The 16,453-nt window shown below is 39.9% G+C and overlaps 1 protein-coding gene across 1 annotated transcript in view; it reads left to right on the top strand.

The window, feature by feature from the left end:
- LOC145404132 (plasmolipin-like) overlaps positions 1–16,113 on the top strand; it is a 28,321-nt gene extending 12,208 nt beyond the window's left edge. The window contains exons 2-5 of the mRNA XM_080275760.1: positions 9,609–9,743; positions 13,266–13,439; positions 15,395–15,471; positions 15,781–16,113. Coding sequence (XP_080131886.1) covers positions 9,609–9,743; positions 13,266–13,439; positions 15,395–15,471; positions 15,781–15,979 — 585 coding nt within the window. The 3' untranslated portion in view covers positions 15,980–16,113. The remainder of the gene's footprint in view (positions 1–9,608; positions 9,744–13,265; positions 13,440–15,394; positions 15,472–15,780) is intronic.
- The last annotated feature ends 340 nt before the right edge of the window (positions 16,114–16,453 follow it).

Genomic DNA, 16,453 nt, shown 5'->3' with positions numbered 1-16,453 from the left:
GAAAGTAGGCAGCAGGGTTTGGGTGGGCATAGGAGAAGTAGTAGGCGTCTCCTGCTGACACTTATACTGCCACTTATTCTTTACGAACACCCTAGTGTGTCCTAAAACCGAATTTAAGGGCGCTGGATTCCACTAGGCAACTGAATCCTCCTGGCTTTTGTCACCTACTACATCCTTTGTATTATCTACCCCCCAGCATCCGCTGTTGGCCAGCTCTAACGTTGCCCTCTGCACCGACGCTGTAACAACCACGAGGGAGTGAAGTTACAAACGAAATAGTGCACCCCTGTCCTCCCTTGCGCAGGATCGATTGTCAGTTGTCTGCCGGGGGGAGGGGGGGGGAGCTTCGGGGTTGCCAGATTTCCTTGAGGTATAGATGACACCCCTAGGTTATGTTTTTGGGTTTATAACCATATTTTTTCCGTTTAACGTAGGTTAAAAGTGATATTGTTTCCTTTCAGATCCAGCCCGAAGTTTGGGATAAGTGTTAATTCCTAAAATTAATGATAAATGGTAGTTCTAGTTTCCCAGGGGATTCAGTAGTTAGCTTGACCAACTCGTAATTTTCTGCTGAAAAGTATGCAAAAGTGGTAGTGTTTCCATCAAGATCCAATATTAAACTAATGATAATTAAAATCTGCTGAAAAGTAGCTAAAACAGCTACCTTATTGTTTCTTCTTAGATCTAGCATCACGCCTATGACCATGATGTTTTGCCTTATATAATCCAGAAGAAACACTGTTTTCCTTTAGAGCCAATATCTAGCCTATGATCACTCTTTTCTACCTGGAAGCAGCGAAAACTATTAGTAAGCTATTTCTACTTGGTTCCTGTGATTAGCTTATAATTGAGCTTGAAGTAGCAAAAATTAGTATTGTTTTCCTGTAGCACCAATATTAGTCTTGGATCATTATTTTATGAAAAGTCACGTTTCAAAGGAAGTATTTCCTCCCGAAATCGATTTTGCTAGTTTGAGAGTTCATACTTGCCACCGCGGGTCAACAGGAATAAGCCAGCTATACTCTTTTTACCCTAACTTGGCCCATATTTTCGTCCTTCTGCAGCTAATTTCATGTAACTCAATGGCAAAAATAAAAAAAATAAAAATAAAAATAAAAATAAACAGTGTATCGTTCTTATAGCACCTTTTGTGACTAGCATCGTATTCTGGTGTTAATCTCTTATTACAACTAAAAAATGAAGATGGAGAGATGACAGTTTTAGGCCATGCTGAGTGTTGTGATGGGTACAATGGCTGCTATCTCTAACGCCTACAGATCGAAAACTCCCCTACGCTGATCTAAAAGCATCTAATGATAGTAACAATAAACTGAAAACATACATCACACTACTGAAGGGGTTAATGATACAAAATACTGTAATTTAATAATACAAAATACGGAAATTCATTAGGTATAAAACAAATCACTATTCATTATTATAAACCTCTTAATATGTAATTTCTTCAGTACGATGACGTTCCGAGTGTTTCATTCTTGCTAACATCCCATTTTTTTTTTTTTAACATAGGGAAAGACGTCTTGTACTTGAGGCTCCTATAATCCACATTCAGGGGGAGGATATATTTTGTATGTTTCCCTGCTATCCCCGAATGGTCTTAACAGAATATATCTCGTAGTCTAGATAGGTTAATTATTGGGTAGGTAGGTAGGTCTGTACGTTCTTTTCCATGTAAGTAGGACACTGCGCATGTGTGGCGAGTGTATACGTAAGTGAACCTGTGTAAACCAGTACATACATACATACATACCCAGTATATACATAAGTAGCTTGCATACGAATATATTTAGGTGTATACGTATAAACCAAGAAATACACACATTCGTAAATACATACATACCCGGTACGTGCATACACAGGTACCAGCGAGTACGGTATATGCAGGTGAATACTTGAAACCAGTACAGATATACAAACAGATACATACTCTAATCATACATAGTTACTGTACCTGCTAGTATACTGTACAGTATGTGTCAGCAGACGTAAATCAATACACACATACAAATACTTAAAGTGTTTACGAGTATATGGAGCTGAGACATGTAGGAAAGTTGGTGTACATGCTGATATGGTATACAAAAAGGAATAATTGAGTTACATAACATTAAGTCTGTATGCTTGCAGATATAAGATTAGACATACGAGAAATGCATGTGGATCTGCGGCATGTATGGGTAGTGATATACTTTAAATGGATATAAAGGTATACTGGTACCGAAAATCACTGGTATGCTGCAGTGTAGAGTTTGCAATGACTTCACCTTGGATGCGCCGCCATGACGAAGAAAGAGCAACGTAAACATTGAACTGAAAGTATACGGGGTCTTGTAAATAATCACAATTCTTATCCCGTCTGGAATTACCAGCATGGAAAGGTCGATCCAGAGCCCCTTTTGTGTACAAGGGTGACTGAACAAAAATAGAATGAGCGTTGTACTGGAAAAATTAGAATAATTAGTGACGATCCGTACGTAATGATCAACTTGTCTGGTGACTGGGATAAGTTACCCACAAATTGTTAATTATCTGATAATCTCATGAAGCCCATACACAAGCGAATACCTCAACAGTTATCAGTCTTAAAGCTTACGGTCAGGTGGTTTGTATCATGGGGGAGGTCCAAGCACTAGGTCTACATGCAGGTATTGTTTGTTGACCCAATCCAGTTTTTCAAATGGGAGGGGGCCCGTTGAAAAGATGAAGGGTCTGACTGGGTGACTCAGGTTTCCCCAGCCTCCTCCATAGCTAACTTAAGCCACTGCTGGCCCCACCTTGTGCCCGCCATTGGTGGAGACCTGACTAAGCCACTGTCTCAAGTGTGCTACCATGTTGAGTATTACTTAAATGATCGATGAACACTTTAGGATGGAAAAAGAAGAATATCTTTACTTACCTGAGACAAATGAGGCAAACAGATCTTGATGTTACCCAAAATTCAGCAGATCAAGCCACTGGCGACTCAAGTTTAAAGCGTTTTCTCCCTGATTTTGGACTCTTCGGTAATCTGTTGTACTGAATATGTTTCGACCTTTGCTATTATGACAGAAGTGGACGCTGCAGTAACACACCATTGTTCACTCAGAGAAAGAGTGGCTGGTAGCTATGACTTTTGTTTACTTGTGCCATGACGGACGTTAGGTTTGATAACGTCACACTATAACCCTCAGTGTATGACTGGCGGTATACATGTGGAGGTAAAGGTACACGTATGTAAACACATGTATGGAACTAGCTATATTGAGAATTATTTTAAAAGGAATATACTGGACGTGACCATATATTGTAATAAAACGTGAGTGCGTTGAGGAAGGACTGCATAAAACAAGTGTGTACATGAAAATACCATGTAACGGTGTATAGAAACTTGTATACATTGAAAAAAGTAATCGTGTATAACAGCTTGTAGAAATACAAAACAAAGTATCGCGACAACAAAAACCACATGAAAACGAGTACGGTATGCATAAAAATATCGAGTGCACCTGAGCACAGGTGGGCATCCAAAAACTACATGTAAAACCTCACGCAAAATCATGATAAAGTGTTTGTGCAAACTTTGTTATACGATGAATATACCAAATCAAATGTCTTCAACTACTATACATGCATAAATCTTGAAATATAACCATTAGACATAAGAAAGGAAATACACAAGAAAAAAAGTAAAAATCGTGTAGTTGCAAGCAGTCATGATTAAAAACTGATTAACACTGAAAGGTGGCTGTAAAAACGATGATATATGCAAGCATAGTTGCGGTATACTGTAGTATAACGCTATAGCCTACATGCTAAAGCAAAGTCTGAAGATTTTGATCAACTGAGAGCAATCCTTGTTGTCAAAGGCTTTCAAAATGTTAACACTTCTGTAGTATGGGTACCAGTATTCCCAGTGATAGTTCAAGACTTACACAAAACGCCTTTGTTAAGTAGGAAAAAAGTCCTATCTGCCAAAGATTTTAGAGGAAGCATACTTGGAGAGGTATACGTGAGAGGTGACGTCAGTCGTCAAGCTTATGAATATTCCCGCCACGAACCGCTCCTTGAGGGCGTCTGGTACTGACGCTGTTTGTTGCTTACGCAGGTTTTTGGCGGGAATAGTGAAGTGCATTTTTTTTTTCCCCTAGGGGGGAGGGGTATTAATTTATTATTACGGTGGAGACACCTACCGTCCACTTACTCAGTGTTGTGATTTGCTCCGTCAAGTGGCAAGCCGAATAGTTTCCTCTAACCCAGGAAACCATTTACTATAACCGATTGATGTCTGGTGGTTAAGGTGGGCCCAGTAAGGGTGTACAGCCGAGGGACGTTTTGGGGTATACGAGTATTGCTCACATGAAGTAACTCAGGAGCCGGTGAAGCTGGTTATCCTTGCTAATGGCAGGGTCCTTCCTCTGCTGATGGGGCAATAAAGGAATGGATGCTGTACAGATTATAATTATAATCTGTACATTATTATTAAAAATCAATTCCTTTTTTGCCCCGTTCACGATGCAGAGGCCTGGAATTAGGCTACTATTGCCCCGTCGTGGCAGTATATGATAGAAACTCCAGTCACCTGTTGAGGATTATAAATGGCTGTGATCCTGATTACGATACTCATTTTCAACCCCTCAGTCCGATAACGTACCGGTATTTTTTTATGGTGGACCCTTTCAAGGAGTGGGTCCGTCTGTCTCTTACTAATGATTTTCACACGCGAGGTACTTCACTTCCTTAAGCTTTGACGACTTACCGAAGCTACACCACAACGCACCATACACACACCAAACCATACACCTTGTGACCCTCATATCACACCATACCACCCTCTCACACCACACAATATCACGCGTATTAACACTCAGGCTATGATTCACTTTTAGCAGAGAATCGTCTGAAGCTTGAATAATATAAGAGGTAAAGTGACCATGAGAATACGTGGTTCTACTTTTGAACTTTGTTTTCTTTCTGGCTGCTACCCACTCCCTTTTTGTGTAATGATGGGCTATGGTAATGGCGGTAGGATTATATAATTACATGTATTATTATTATTATTATTGTTGTTGTTATTCATCAACTATCGCTATTTCGATTTTGACACTTCAGTACGATTCTTTCATTTATTTTTTGCAGTCTCGGACGATTATAATAATCTCGGGGACACCACGTATACTGCAGGTAGAGGTTAATGAAGAGAGCAGTATAATTCCTGTAGGTCGAACGTCTAAACGTGAGTAATATCGTGTGGTGACAGCGAGAATGAAATAAATCTGACTTTATCGACTAGAAGATATTAATACTTATGGCCCTAGGAGGTTCCCCCCCCCCTTTTTTCCGGTGCGCAATATTCTCTCACGCGTTATTTCTTGTCTTATACTTTATTTTAACCAGGCGTAAAATTGCCATCCCGACTGCTGAACTATAACGACGGATTAACACCTTATATACACACCTATTCCATTTCAGCCCCCTCCACACCGCGCCGCCCTCCTTCATATACCCGGCAAAAGGTCATACGAGTACCTAGCCTAGTGATCGATACCGGTAGGCTATTAGTGTGAGAGAGTGAGTCAGTGAGAGGGAAAGGAAGTGAGAACATTGTGTTATCTCATTTTTGTTGGCTGTATCAGACAAAGGGGAAGGGTGTTAGTGTGGCTTGGTGGTGGTGGTGGTAGTGTGAGGAGAGAGGGTAAGAAAAGAGGTAAGTCAGAAAGAGGGGTGAAGGGTTAGTGTGGAGAGATTAACCAACCGACCTTACTGCTGTTATTATCGAAAGAGAGGAGAAGGGAGAAATTAATCTACGATATAACCTTATTGTCATAGAGAGAGAGAGAGAGAGAGAGAGAGAGAGAGAGAGAGAGAGAGAGAGAGAGAGAGAATGTTTATAGTCTGGCCACCATTAATACCCTCTCTCCTCGAGATCCATGTCTAAGTTGAATGAAATCGTCTACCGGTTGCAAGAATAAACCCAGACGCCATCATAGTTAGGTAAATGTTTTTCTCATTTCATTTTCCCCCCTTCAGTATTCGTACGTATAATGATTTATGATATACTTTTTCTGGGAGCTGATTTTTTTATAAGTAACCTTTTTAGTATGCTTTGCGTGTTACTCCGCTTTCAGTATTTTTTCCAGTACATAAATACCGATCATTTGTTATTTTTTTTCTCTCTCTTTTTATTTCTTGGGCAGTTACAAATTTTGCTGCCGTCTTATCTTCAGTAGTGACAAATTTGCGTTTCCCTCCAATATATATTATGACTTACGTGATATTTCTTAACAATACGATTTTGTTTTTTATTCGAAGCAATGAAGTATGAACGTTGGAGTGAAAAATTAATGCATTATTTGTTAGATTTATCCATTGAGCCCTAAAGTATGGAGAGGCTATCTCCGCTGCGGGCGTGGCCGCCATATTGAAACACTAGCACTCAAATTCTAATTATCTATTTATCTATCTATTGCCAGACGCCTCAATCCCGTTTGGGGTGGCCACAAACAAATCGCCTCCACTAAAGCAGTGGTTATTAAGATACACTCGTCGCTTATAATACAGAAACATATATGGATTATGATTTTTTTCTCCCAAGTTCAACGAATTATTTTCAGTATATTTAACCAGTGAGTATAAAACAACGCCATTGGTTGCTGCAGTGCAGAACTTACCCTTTATGGCATGTTATGAATGATGAAACCGAATGTCCAGATTGATAAAGGCCGGAAAAAAAAACATGGAAATATCTACAAGAGAGTGTGAACAGAAGAGAATAGGATATGGAGAGAAAGACTGGATCATGCAGGAATTCCGGGGAAGGGGGCAAGATATATTTCTTACTTGTGAAATGTAAAGCCATCTCTCTTTGATGATTTCCTGTACCCATTTTTGCATCCAGAAGCTGCACAGCTGACCATGGCACTATATATTACGGAATCATCGGCTGCTTTCAAAAACCCAACGAACACCTCAGTTCAAAAACCGTGAGCGTCAGGCGTGGTGTAACATGGCTGCCGCTACACCAGCGCCGCCCTGGCGGCGGCTACATAACTTAAGCTGTTACCCATGAGAAAGCCTCTGCATATTATAGAGCTCAGTGGCTTTATCACACATTCCCTACGATGACGAACTCTTAAATTTATTTCTGACACTAACAGACGATTTTGTTCATCCTAAGCGAGATGTACTTTAGGGACGGGCTTATTGGAGGTGGTATCTGACTCTTCCAGGTCGAAAATCTCCTCTGAGATCAATAAAATCGTCCGGCGGTGGATGAAAAAGACGTACTCAGGATGAAGGGGTCAATAAACGTTGAGCATGAGTGAACGGGTTGTTACCGGGGTGTTTAACGCGTCTCTCTCTCTCTTTCTCTTATGCCAACTCCTACTCACTGTAGCTTATGCTCCACATACAAACTCCTGTCACAACCCTCACTTTCTAAATCGTGATACTGTTCTGACTCTTGCCGCAAGTCCCATATTCTAACTCATGCCGCACACTCAAAGCCATGCTGTAAGTCTCACATTTTAACCTGTGCCACATACTGTAACACATGCCACAAGTCTCACTTTCTAATCTAAGTCTGTCATGGCACATTCTAACTCGTCACAACCCTCACATTGTAACTCCTACTACAGTCCTCACATTCTGACACAATACAGTTTATATTCTGACTCGTTCTACAGTTTCTAACTTATGCGACAACCATCATATTGTAATTCGTACCAGAACCTGCACATATTAAATCATGCCACGCATTTCAAGGTAGGAAGTGGATAATTACCATCATCCATGGGAGGTACTACCATCGGAGGGGTGTGGAATATAAAGCTTGATAGCCTTGCACAACATTCCCAGGCAGGGGACTTGTCATCATTTATACTGTACGGTCAAAGTCCAGGCTGAGACTACTGCGCATACATATCTTTTGCACACCAGAACAGTCTGTTTCACGGGGCTTGGATAGATTTGTTAGACTATGATGGCAGCTGACCTAAGAAAACTTCAGATTCAAATTCCAGTAGGCTACCCTGGGGTAGGATTTGGTGACGGGGCATTAAAAAAAAAAAAAAAAAATGTTAGTTGTTGGTTTCATACTAGTAATGCTGGAACTACTTGGCCCCCAGTAGCCCTGTTAGTTGCTATTTACAGTTTAACACAATTTATGCATGCATTGTCAAGGCCTTGAAAAACATAAGCATTAAACTCATGCCACAACATTTTTATTCTAAATCATGGCACTGTCCTCACTTTCTAACCTTTCCGATGACCCACAAATTCTACTAGCCAACAATCCACTGATGCCATATATACCTTCATATTGTAACTCATCCCATATCCCTCATGTTCTGGTGGTAGGTGAGGGTGCCCATCATCCACTACATTATCTTGATGTACTGTTGCCTACTTCATATTTAGCATTCCTTTTCTGTGTCTGTCCTCCTTTCTTCCCACTGTCACTGTTTATTGTTTTTCTTTCCACTACAGGTGGTTCTACAGTGAGTGACAGGCCATATTGTGTCCTTTATATAGGGTAATCAATACAGTGCTGGATGGTAACCATATAGCCAAATAATGGGGTGAAGTAGAGCCTGCTATAGCGCCCCTGTTAACTGGATGGAGAGATGCAAATGCTGCTTCCGCCCAGGAACCAAACCTTCACCCTAGTACAGTGTCCCTGCCTTACTGTGGCGAGATGATGTCAGCCGTATGGGAACTTCGATTCACTGCAGGGGACAGCCCTGCAGGGGTGGTTGCTTGCCTGCAGTTGATGGCTCTCAGTCAGACAGAGTGTGGTAACATGACAGCAGAAATAATAACCCACATATTCTGACTCATTCTACAACCACATATGGCATTTTTACATAATTTTTAATTACAACAGCATATAGATATAATTTTCTCACATATTCTAACTCACTTCACAACCCATATAGGATAATGACCTTTATATTTTAACTTGTCATGGAAACCGTATAGGGCTTAGATTTATGCTTGTCACCTGCACCAGGGTCATTAAGGCAGTCAATTTTTGCCACCAGAGTCCCAGTCTTCCTCCTAATATATGACCCACTGCTGTTGATATTACAGCCAGGCCCCCATTTATACTGCTGGGTGAACAGGGACAAAGGGAAAACAGACAGAACCTATCTGAGTGACTAGCTTGAGAACTGAGCTCAGGTTCTTCCAGTTGTGAGCTGAATGTGCTAATCATTGCACCATCAGCTTCCCCAGAGTATAAGGGGTCAATATGGCCTGCAGTCAACATATATAGTACAGTGTGGTAGTGGTAGTGTTCGGTTATCTGAAATGTGAACCCAGTAGACTGCAAGCTAAGTTCCCCCCTTTCCCACAGTCCTTCATCCCCATTTAGGGTATAGTTGAGAGGCATCCATTGCAGTGGAGCTGCCTAGTTAAGTCAGTGCTATGACATGAAGGTACCCCTCTGGCACCAACAGATATATTAACATTTACATTCAGATTCTGACTCTTATCTTTCTTGAAATTGTGAAAGCACACCCTTTGTTCTTCTATCATAACTCCATTTACCGCTTCTTACAACCAACAGATAGTCTTTACCGTTGTACTGTAACTCTTACTACAACCCACAGATGGCTTCGCAGCAGCAGTTCCCAGCTCAGCACACCACCACCACGTCTGCCCCTGAGCAAAGTGATGCCAACAAGATACGCTTCAATAAGAACTACATCAAAGCCATTGAGGGCCGACTCAAAATAGTGCATCTGGTGAGAGTGATTATACTTTGGTGAGAATGCATTTCAGAAAGAGAGAGGTGGGAGGGGGGGCAGGATTGATTGAATTATTGATGTAATATGTGAGGGAATGGGAAGGGAATTTAGGGTATTGGACATTGATGGTGGAGTAAGAAGAAAATGAGAATGATAAAGAATAAAAGAGAATGGGAAGGAAAGTGAGTGTATGATAAAGCAGAAAAAAGAATGTGAAGAAAAATAAATCTGTCTATTCTGTCTATAGCCAGACACCATAATCCGTAAGTGGTGGCCATTTGTCTTTGAGTTAGTTATTTTATGGGAAGGGGCACTAACCCTCTGCCAACCTGCTTGTTAATACATAAGGAACGTGTGTTTTAGTTAAATGGTTACCACCCAGTGTTGTAAATAGTTTCCTGGCTTACAGGAAATCATTATGCATGTCACTGAATATAAAGTCACCTGAAAAGGAAAGAAGAGTAATAAAAAGTGACAGGAAAGATGGGAGAAATAGGAAAAAGAGGAGGGCAGACACAGAAAAAGAATGATAAAGGTGGAGGAACAAGAACTGGTAGGCAGCACTACATCAGGTGAGTGGATGTTGATCACCATCGCCCACCATCAAAATGAATGTACAGTAATTTATAATGCAGGTAGTTGTTTAAAACTTATTTATGAAGATGCTGAGGAATTTACACCTTTCCCTTGTTTAATGTTGCTTGGTATTCCTTTATAAAGTTTCTTTTACATCAGTTTTTTTTTTTTCTCTCTCTCTCACTCTCTTTTTCAACTGCTCTTATTAATCAAATCATGTCAATTAAAGTAGCATTTTGCAGGCACTTCAAGTTATTTGAGGACTGTCTGTATTCTGTGTTCTAGAGATTGTCCATCTTAGCTTGTGGTTGAAAAATGGATTCCTGTTACCAGGTATCAAATACCATATGACACTGATTCAAAGCAAAGACCCATGACTAGCAATAGAACAGAAATGGGGAAGAACACAAAGAAGTGGTGTTGGCATTGAAGTGGTCCTGGTGTTGAAGTGGTCTTGGTGTAGAAGTGGTCTTGACACAGAAGTGGTCTTGGCACTGAAATAACTTCATGTTAAAGTGGCTTGGCAATGGAGTGGTTTGATTGATCACTTGGTTGAAAGGCTCTACCCAGGAAGGTAGGATGGGTCAGTGTCATTGGGAGATTCTCAAACTATGTATGCCATGAAACCAAATATCTAACCGGATAGTAGTAGAAGGAAAATATAAGCTGGAAAAAACGTGGAAATATCAAGAAGAGAAGTAGGACAGAAGAGAAGAAGAGGACAGTAAGGAGAGAAAGATTGGAAACAACTTAGCCCCTTTTAGTCGCCTCTTACGACAAGCAGGGATACTGAGGAAGTATTCTTTCCTCCCCTCTTCCCCAGGGGGACCATAACTTGCAAGAGGATTTATCCTTGTTCAGCTTATTTCCCCCAGATCAGTGGCAGAACAAGAAGGTTCTACAGCTCTACATCCTGTCCATGGCACTTCTTCAGGACTAGCACTATATCCTAATGTTTTTCTTTTGTTATAGCTCAGCATTAGAAGGTGAGATGGCAGTTTTAGACCAAGTTAAAGTGGACAGATTATACATAAAGAAGTGAGAGCAGACACTGTTGAGAAAAATGGTTAAGAATGATAAGTTGAAGAGATACTTTAATGGCAGGGACATGAGAAAAATGGGATTTCTGCATGTATTGAAGAACAACAGAAAAGACATAAAAACAAACAGTGATGGTAAAAGAATGAGGGAATGAATTGGGCATAAAAGTTGAGTGAATATAGAATAAACTAGAAGTGAAGTGATGGATAGATGGTTACGGCAGCTTTACATGAAGTGGCATCATTATTAAACCCTTCATATTAGGGAGCATATTTGTGAAGTTTATTGTTGTTGCAGTACTTTCATATGATTGTATTTATCTTGTACAAGATCACTCATATTGTAGGGGATAATGAAGTTTGTATCCAGCCCTTCCAATTCAAAGTCTGTCCTCAGCTGAATAAAATTGTCTGGATGTAGGAAAAAAAATGGAAAGTAAAAGAGAGAGAGAGAGAAAACAGATTTCAGGATTAAGCATCTGATGAACTAACACATTTTTGCTAAAAGTTGCTCATGATTCATTTTGAAGTTAGAAGCGGGTAGTTATTACAGTACAGTATATCCTTAACCCTTCAGCCATCAGCGAGAGAGGTATGTTTATCATGAAACAGGCGTCAGTGACACATGCCGAGTAAATAGCTGTACAGTGCATTCATATGACATTAGCCCAAACAGAATAAAGAGTTGTCCCTTCCATGAAAGGGTTATTGATGACAGTATTAACACTTAGGCTTGTATGGCTCACTCTAAGTTGAATGAGATTCTGGCATTAGAATAAAATACTTTAATGTCCGACCAGAAGAAGGTTAATGTAGTTTAAGGTACCATGACATGGGGTTTTACTCATTTGTGGGATAATATTGTAAGTTACAGAAATGTATAATTTCTATCTTTGATGTTGGGCAGGTATAATAAAATATGTTTTTCTTGGTACAAAAGTTTTTTTTTTTTTGAGGGGGGGGGCATTGGGCAAGTATGATACAATCTGCTTTTCCAAACTACAAAACTTTATCATTTTTTGGCACTAGTAAACTTTTTTATCTTTGTAATATATTTTTTTGCCTTTCACCATCTCATTATGTGTCTTTATGTCCTACTGATGCCTTCCTATTTTTTTGCACTAGTAAATTCATCCGTCAGTTTGTCATCTATCTATGTCAGTCGTTCATTATCTATTAATGTTTCTGCCTCATTTTTTGGCATTAGTTTATCCATCTGTTTATCATATCTGTCTGTCTGTCACACTGTCTGTTTTAATTAGTAATGAGCAACTCAAGTGAATAATGCATATAATTCATTTGCAGTTTAATGTGGATAGTCTTAAACGAAACAGCTTTATTGAGGTCTAACTGTACTGTGCATTAAATACCATATGTTTACAGTAAATTTTTCTGGAGTCTCTGGCAATGCATGCATATTTAAATACAGGTGTTTTTGTTTCACCCATTGATGGTAACTTTCATGTTTTTCAGTTTTTAGCAATGTCCTTTGACTGATACATTTACCTGCAGGTTATCAGCATCATTGTATTCATATGTACAGGCCTATACATTTTCTTCCAGTTGTCAGCAACACTGTGTTCATATACACTTTTTCACCCCGGTTGTTAGCATCATGTTCACATGTACATTAAGTCATTCCTTCCACTGCTGTATGTTAGCATTAGTATCTTCATCTGTACATTTTCTTTCAAGATCATCGGGATCATTGCACTCACGTGTACATACAGTATTCCCTCAGCATCATTATGTTCATCAGTACACATTGCCATCAGGGTTGTCATCATCATCATGTGTGTCTGTACATATTTCTTGCTGCATTGTCAGCACTATTGTTTGTGTCCACATTTATCTTACTGGGTTGTCAACATCATCAAGCTCACCTGTAAATTTTTCCTACCAGGTTGTCAGCATCATCGTGTTCATCTGCACTATGGTGTCAGACTACAACCGGTCTTCGCAGGCTGATTGGATGAGCTTCGTTTCCATGTCTGCCTTCTGGACCTCATTAGTCCTTCTCTTCTTTTGGCTCATCAACCTCACCCGTGTCCTCTCTCTCGTGCCATGGCTGACAGTGGTCTGTACAGTATACCATTTATATTTTCCGTGAATAGATGCTTTGTGGTCTAGGGAGTTACAGTGGTTTGCTATGATGATACATTTTTCAAGATTATTCTTGCTGCCCCATGTTATTCTGTTCTGCATAGGAGAGATTTTACTTACGATGGAGGATTTAAATACACCCATCATTTATCCCAATAATATAAGAGGTCTCTCCTAAAGCCACATAAAATTGTTTGGAGCAGCAATAAGAAAATAAAAATATTATCAGGTTAAAGGGGTTTTGGTGCTTCAGCCAGCTGTAGCTCTTAAGGTTTTGAATCTGGTGGATGGCTGGGGTTTATTGCTATAATGCCACCACTCAGGGAGAAGTGACTAGTCACTTCAACTTACATTTGTGGACTGAGCAGCATAGCCTTGGTCTGGGTGCTTCTGATGGGGCAGTGAAGAATTGGATGATGGATGGATGGATGGTTGGTTGTAATGTGTGGGGAAGGAGAGCTTAACCCCTTCAGTCTTTGACCTGTTACAGTGTGTTTTGTATGACAGTTACATTGTGCTTTGTATAACTTGGTATTGTTTTGTGTGACTGGTGCATTGCCTCTTGCAGTATGTTTTGTATGACTCTCATTGCACAATTTATGCATTTCTGTTACATGCTGCATTGTATATACAGTAGTATGACTTTTAGTGTGCATTTTATGGCTATGATATGTCCCATTCCCTCCGTGTACAGTGTGTTTCACACTTAGATGTCCATCATTTTCCTATCTGATGCATGATATTGATGAAAAACATTTATGAATGGAGAAACATGCCAAGCGTTACTTGAATTAGGAATATTAGCCAGCAGTGGAAAATGAGAAAATGTGGAAATTATTGGGTGAACTTTTGTCAGTTTACCTACAAGTCCCTCCCTCCAGTAGATTCAATAATCCTAAAGTAATTTTAAGAGTTTATGCTATGATAGTGCCTGTTGTGATGCACAGTTCATACCGCTGGGAACTGTTGATATAGAATTATTTACTAGTTACACATTAGAACAGTGTTCAGTGTGAAGATACAACATTTTTGGCCTGACGAAGGGGATCCTAGTGGAACTGAAACAGGCTCAGTCAGTCCTCATTATAAGTTGCATTTTCTCAGTTGCTTTTGCTGTAAAGTCCACATTATAGGATAACCTACTGTTAAAAGTCCCATTGCCACCTATAAAGCTAATATCCCAGTTCCATTCAATTTATAGTAACAGTAGTATGGAAAAGTTTTGACATTTTGGAACTCACTGATATTTTTAACATATTCCTGACTTGTAAGTAAGATTACCATATCTTTATAATGAATCCAGTTTCAGTAGTTGGATGCAGTTCATCCATTTATAATACTGTAGTTTAGTGGGTAATTAAGGCACTCCAATGGGATTGAGCCAGTGCAGGTTTATATCCAAGGAGTTTTTTATTTTTATTTTTTATTTATTTTTTTTTTTATGTGTCTGACTCTGGGCATAGGCTTCACAGCCTACTGTCAAGGCCCAGCAGTCCTCCTACATACCATACACCTCTACATGTTACCACTTCGGCACTAACACCGAGCGTCCGTACTGAGTACATGTTAGGGCTGTCTCATACAGAACTGGTGTATTGGTATTAGCAGGGGTATTTTTACGACATGTTAGCGGGTTTTCTGGTAGATCAGTAAAGCCTGATTTAATGAAATTCAAATCCTTAAACGGTTCCCTGCCCCAGTGAGGATTTGAACCTGTGTCCATTAGGACTACAGGCCACCTGTCTCCCAATTGAGCTCATGTAATGCCACTCAGGGATGAGTGAGGCAGATCACTCTCACCTTAAATGTCAGGACCAACTTGCCTAGCCTCAGGCTCCTATGCTTCTTATGGGGCAACACAGGATTACATGTAGATGATAAATGAATGATTGAATGAACTACATTAGTCTCCCTCTTCTCTTTGTGCAGGAGTTGGGGTACACATTCATATGGACATTCTTCTGGTTTGTGGCTGGCTGTGTGGCTGCTGCATTTGCTGCACAAGGGTCAGTATAGATTCTGTTTGTATGTGGAGTGATACGTACTAAAAGGGAAAAAACTGCCAGAAGTATTCACAGTATTAAGAATCTAACCTGTTCATAAGATACACAAATCTTCCATCATACCTATCATTTATTTTTGTCACTCTCCCCTTCTCTTCATACTTCTTCCATCCCTCCTATGACTGTTTATTACTCTTCTTTACATACACCTCCACAACACATGATGCCTTCCTATTTTTCAGCTGCTTCAATGCAAAAAATTATAAAAAATGGCAGCTTTTAACAAGGAATTACCATAGCATACATTTTCAGAGCTGGAGATGCCTTTGCTGCAGCTTCATTCTTCAGTTATGTGGGTATGTGCGTCTTTGGATTCAACGCATACTACTTCTACAAGCAGTGGCGTGAGAGTGGCAATCAGATTAACTTCAGCTTCCGATCAGGCACCCGCAATGCAACCTCCACCACCGCCACCACCACAACCACTACCACCACTGAACACAAGTACTGAGTGGTTGTAACATGACCCACAGGTAACCCAGTGTTGTACAGTAGTTTAAAACTAGCAGTGCCACCTGTGTTAGATGAATGTTCAGTACTGAAAAAATATACAAAGTTTTGAGCAGTGAGTAAAATATTGGTACAGTACAGTACAGTAGAACCTCATTAGTTTGCTTTCTGAAATAACAATTTTGTCCAATTTTTTTTTTTTTTTCTTATGCTTTTTTAAAACAAAATTATGAGGACTTTGTCAACATGAGATTCAGATTGTTGAATTACTAATATGTACCTATATTAGCAGGGCCCAGAAATTAAAATCAGAAGAAAGTGAAGTGCAGTGCCAAATGTAGTTGAAGGGGTCAGTACTGTGTACCATACAGTCAATTGACAGATCAGAAAATATGAGATTGTGGTACTTGCTTCAGGAAAACAAATGACGTTAGGTCAATGTGAGTTGTAAGGAAACTGCTGAAAATACAGTAGC

The sequence above is a fragment of the Coenobita brevimanus genome, chromosome 62, assembly GCF_032717465.1.
Source record: "Coenobita brevimanus isolate Jiangsu-jjx chromosome 62, ASM3271746v2, whole genome shotgun sequence".
In the NCBI taxonomy this organism is placed as follows: domain Eukaryota; kingdom Metazoa; phylum Arthropoda; class Malacostraca; order Decapoda; family Coenobitidae; genus Coenobita; species Coenobita brevimanus.
The sequence above is the reverse complement of the archived record's forward strand: the minus strand, read 5'-3'. Positions and strand labels throughout refer to the sequence as shown.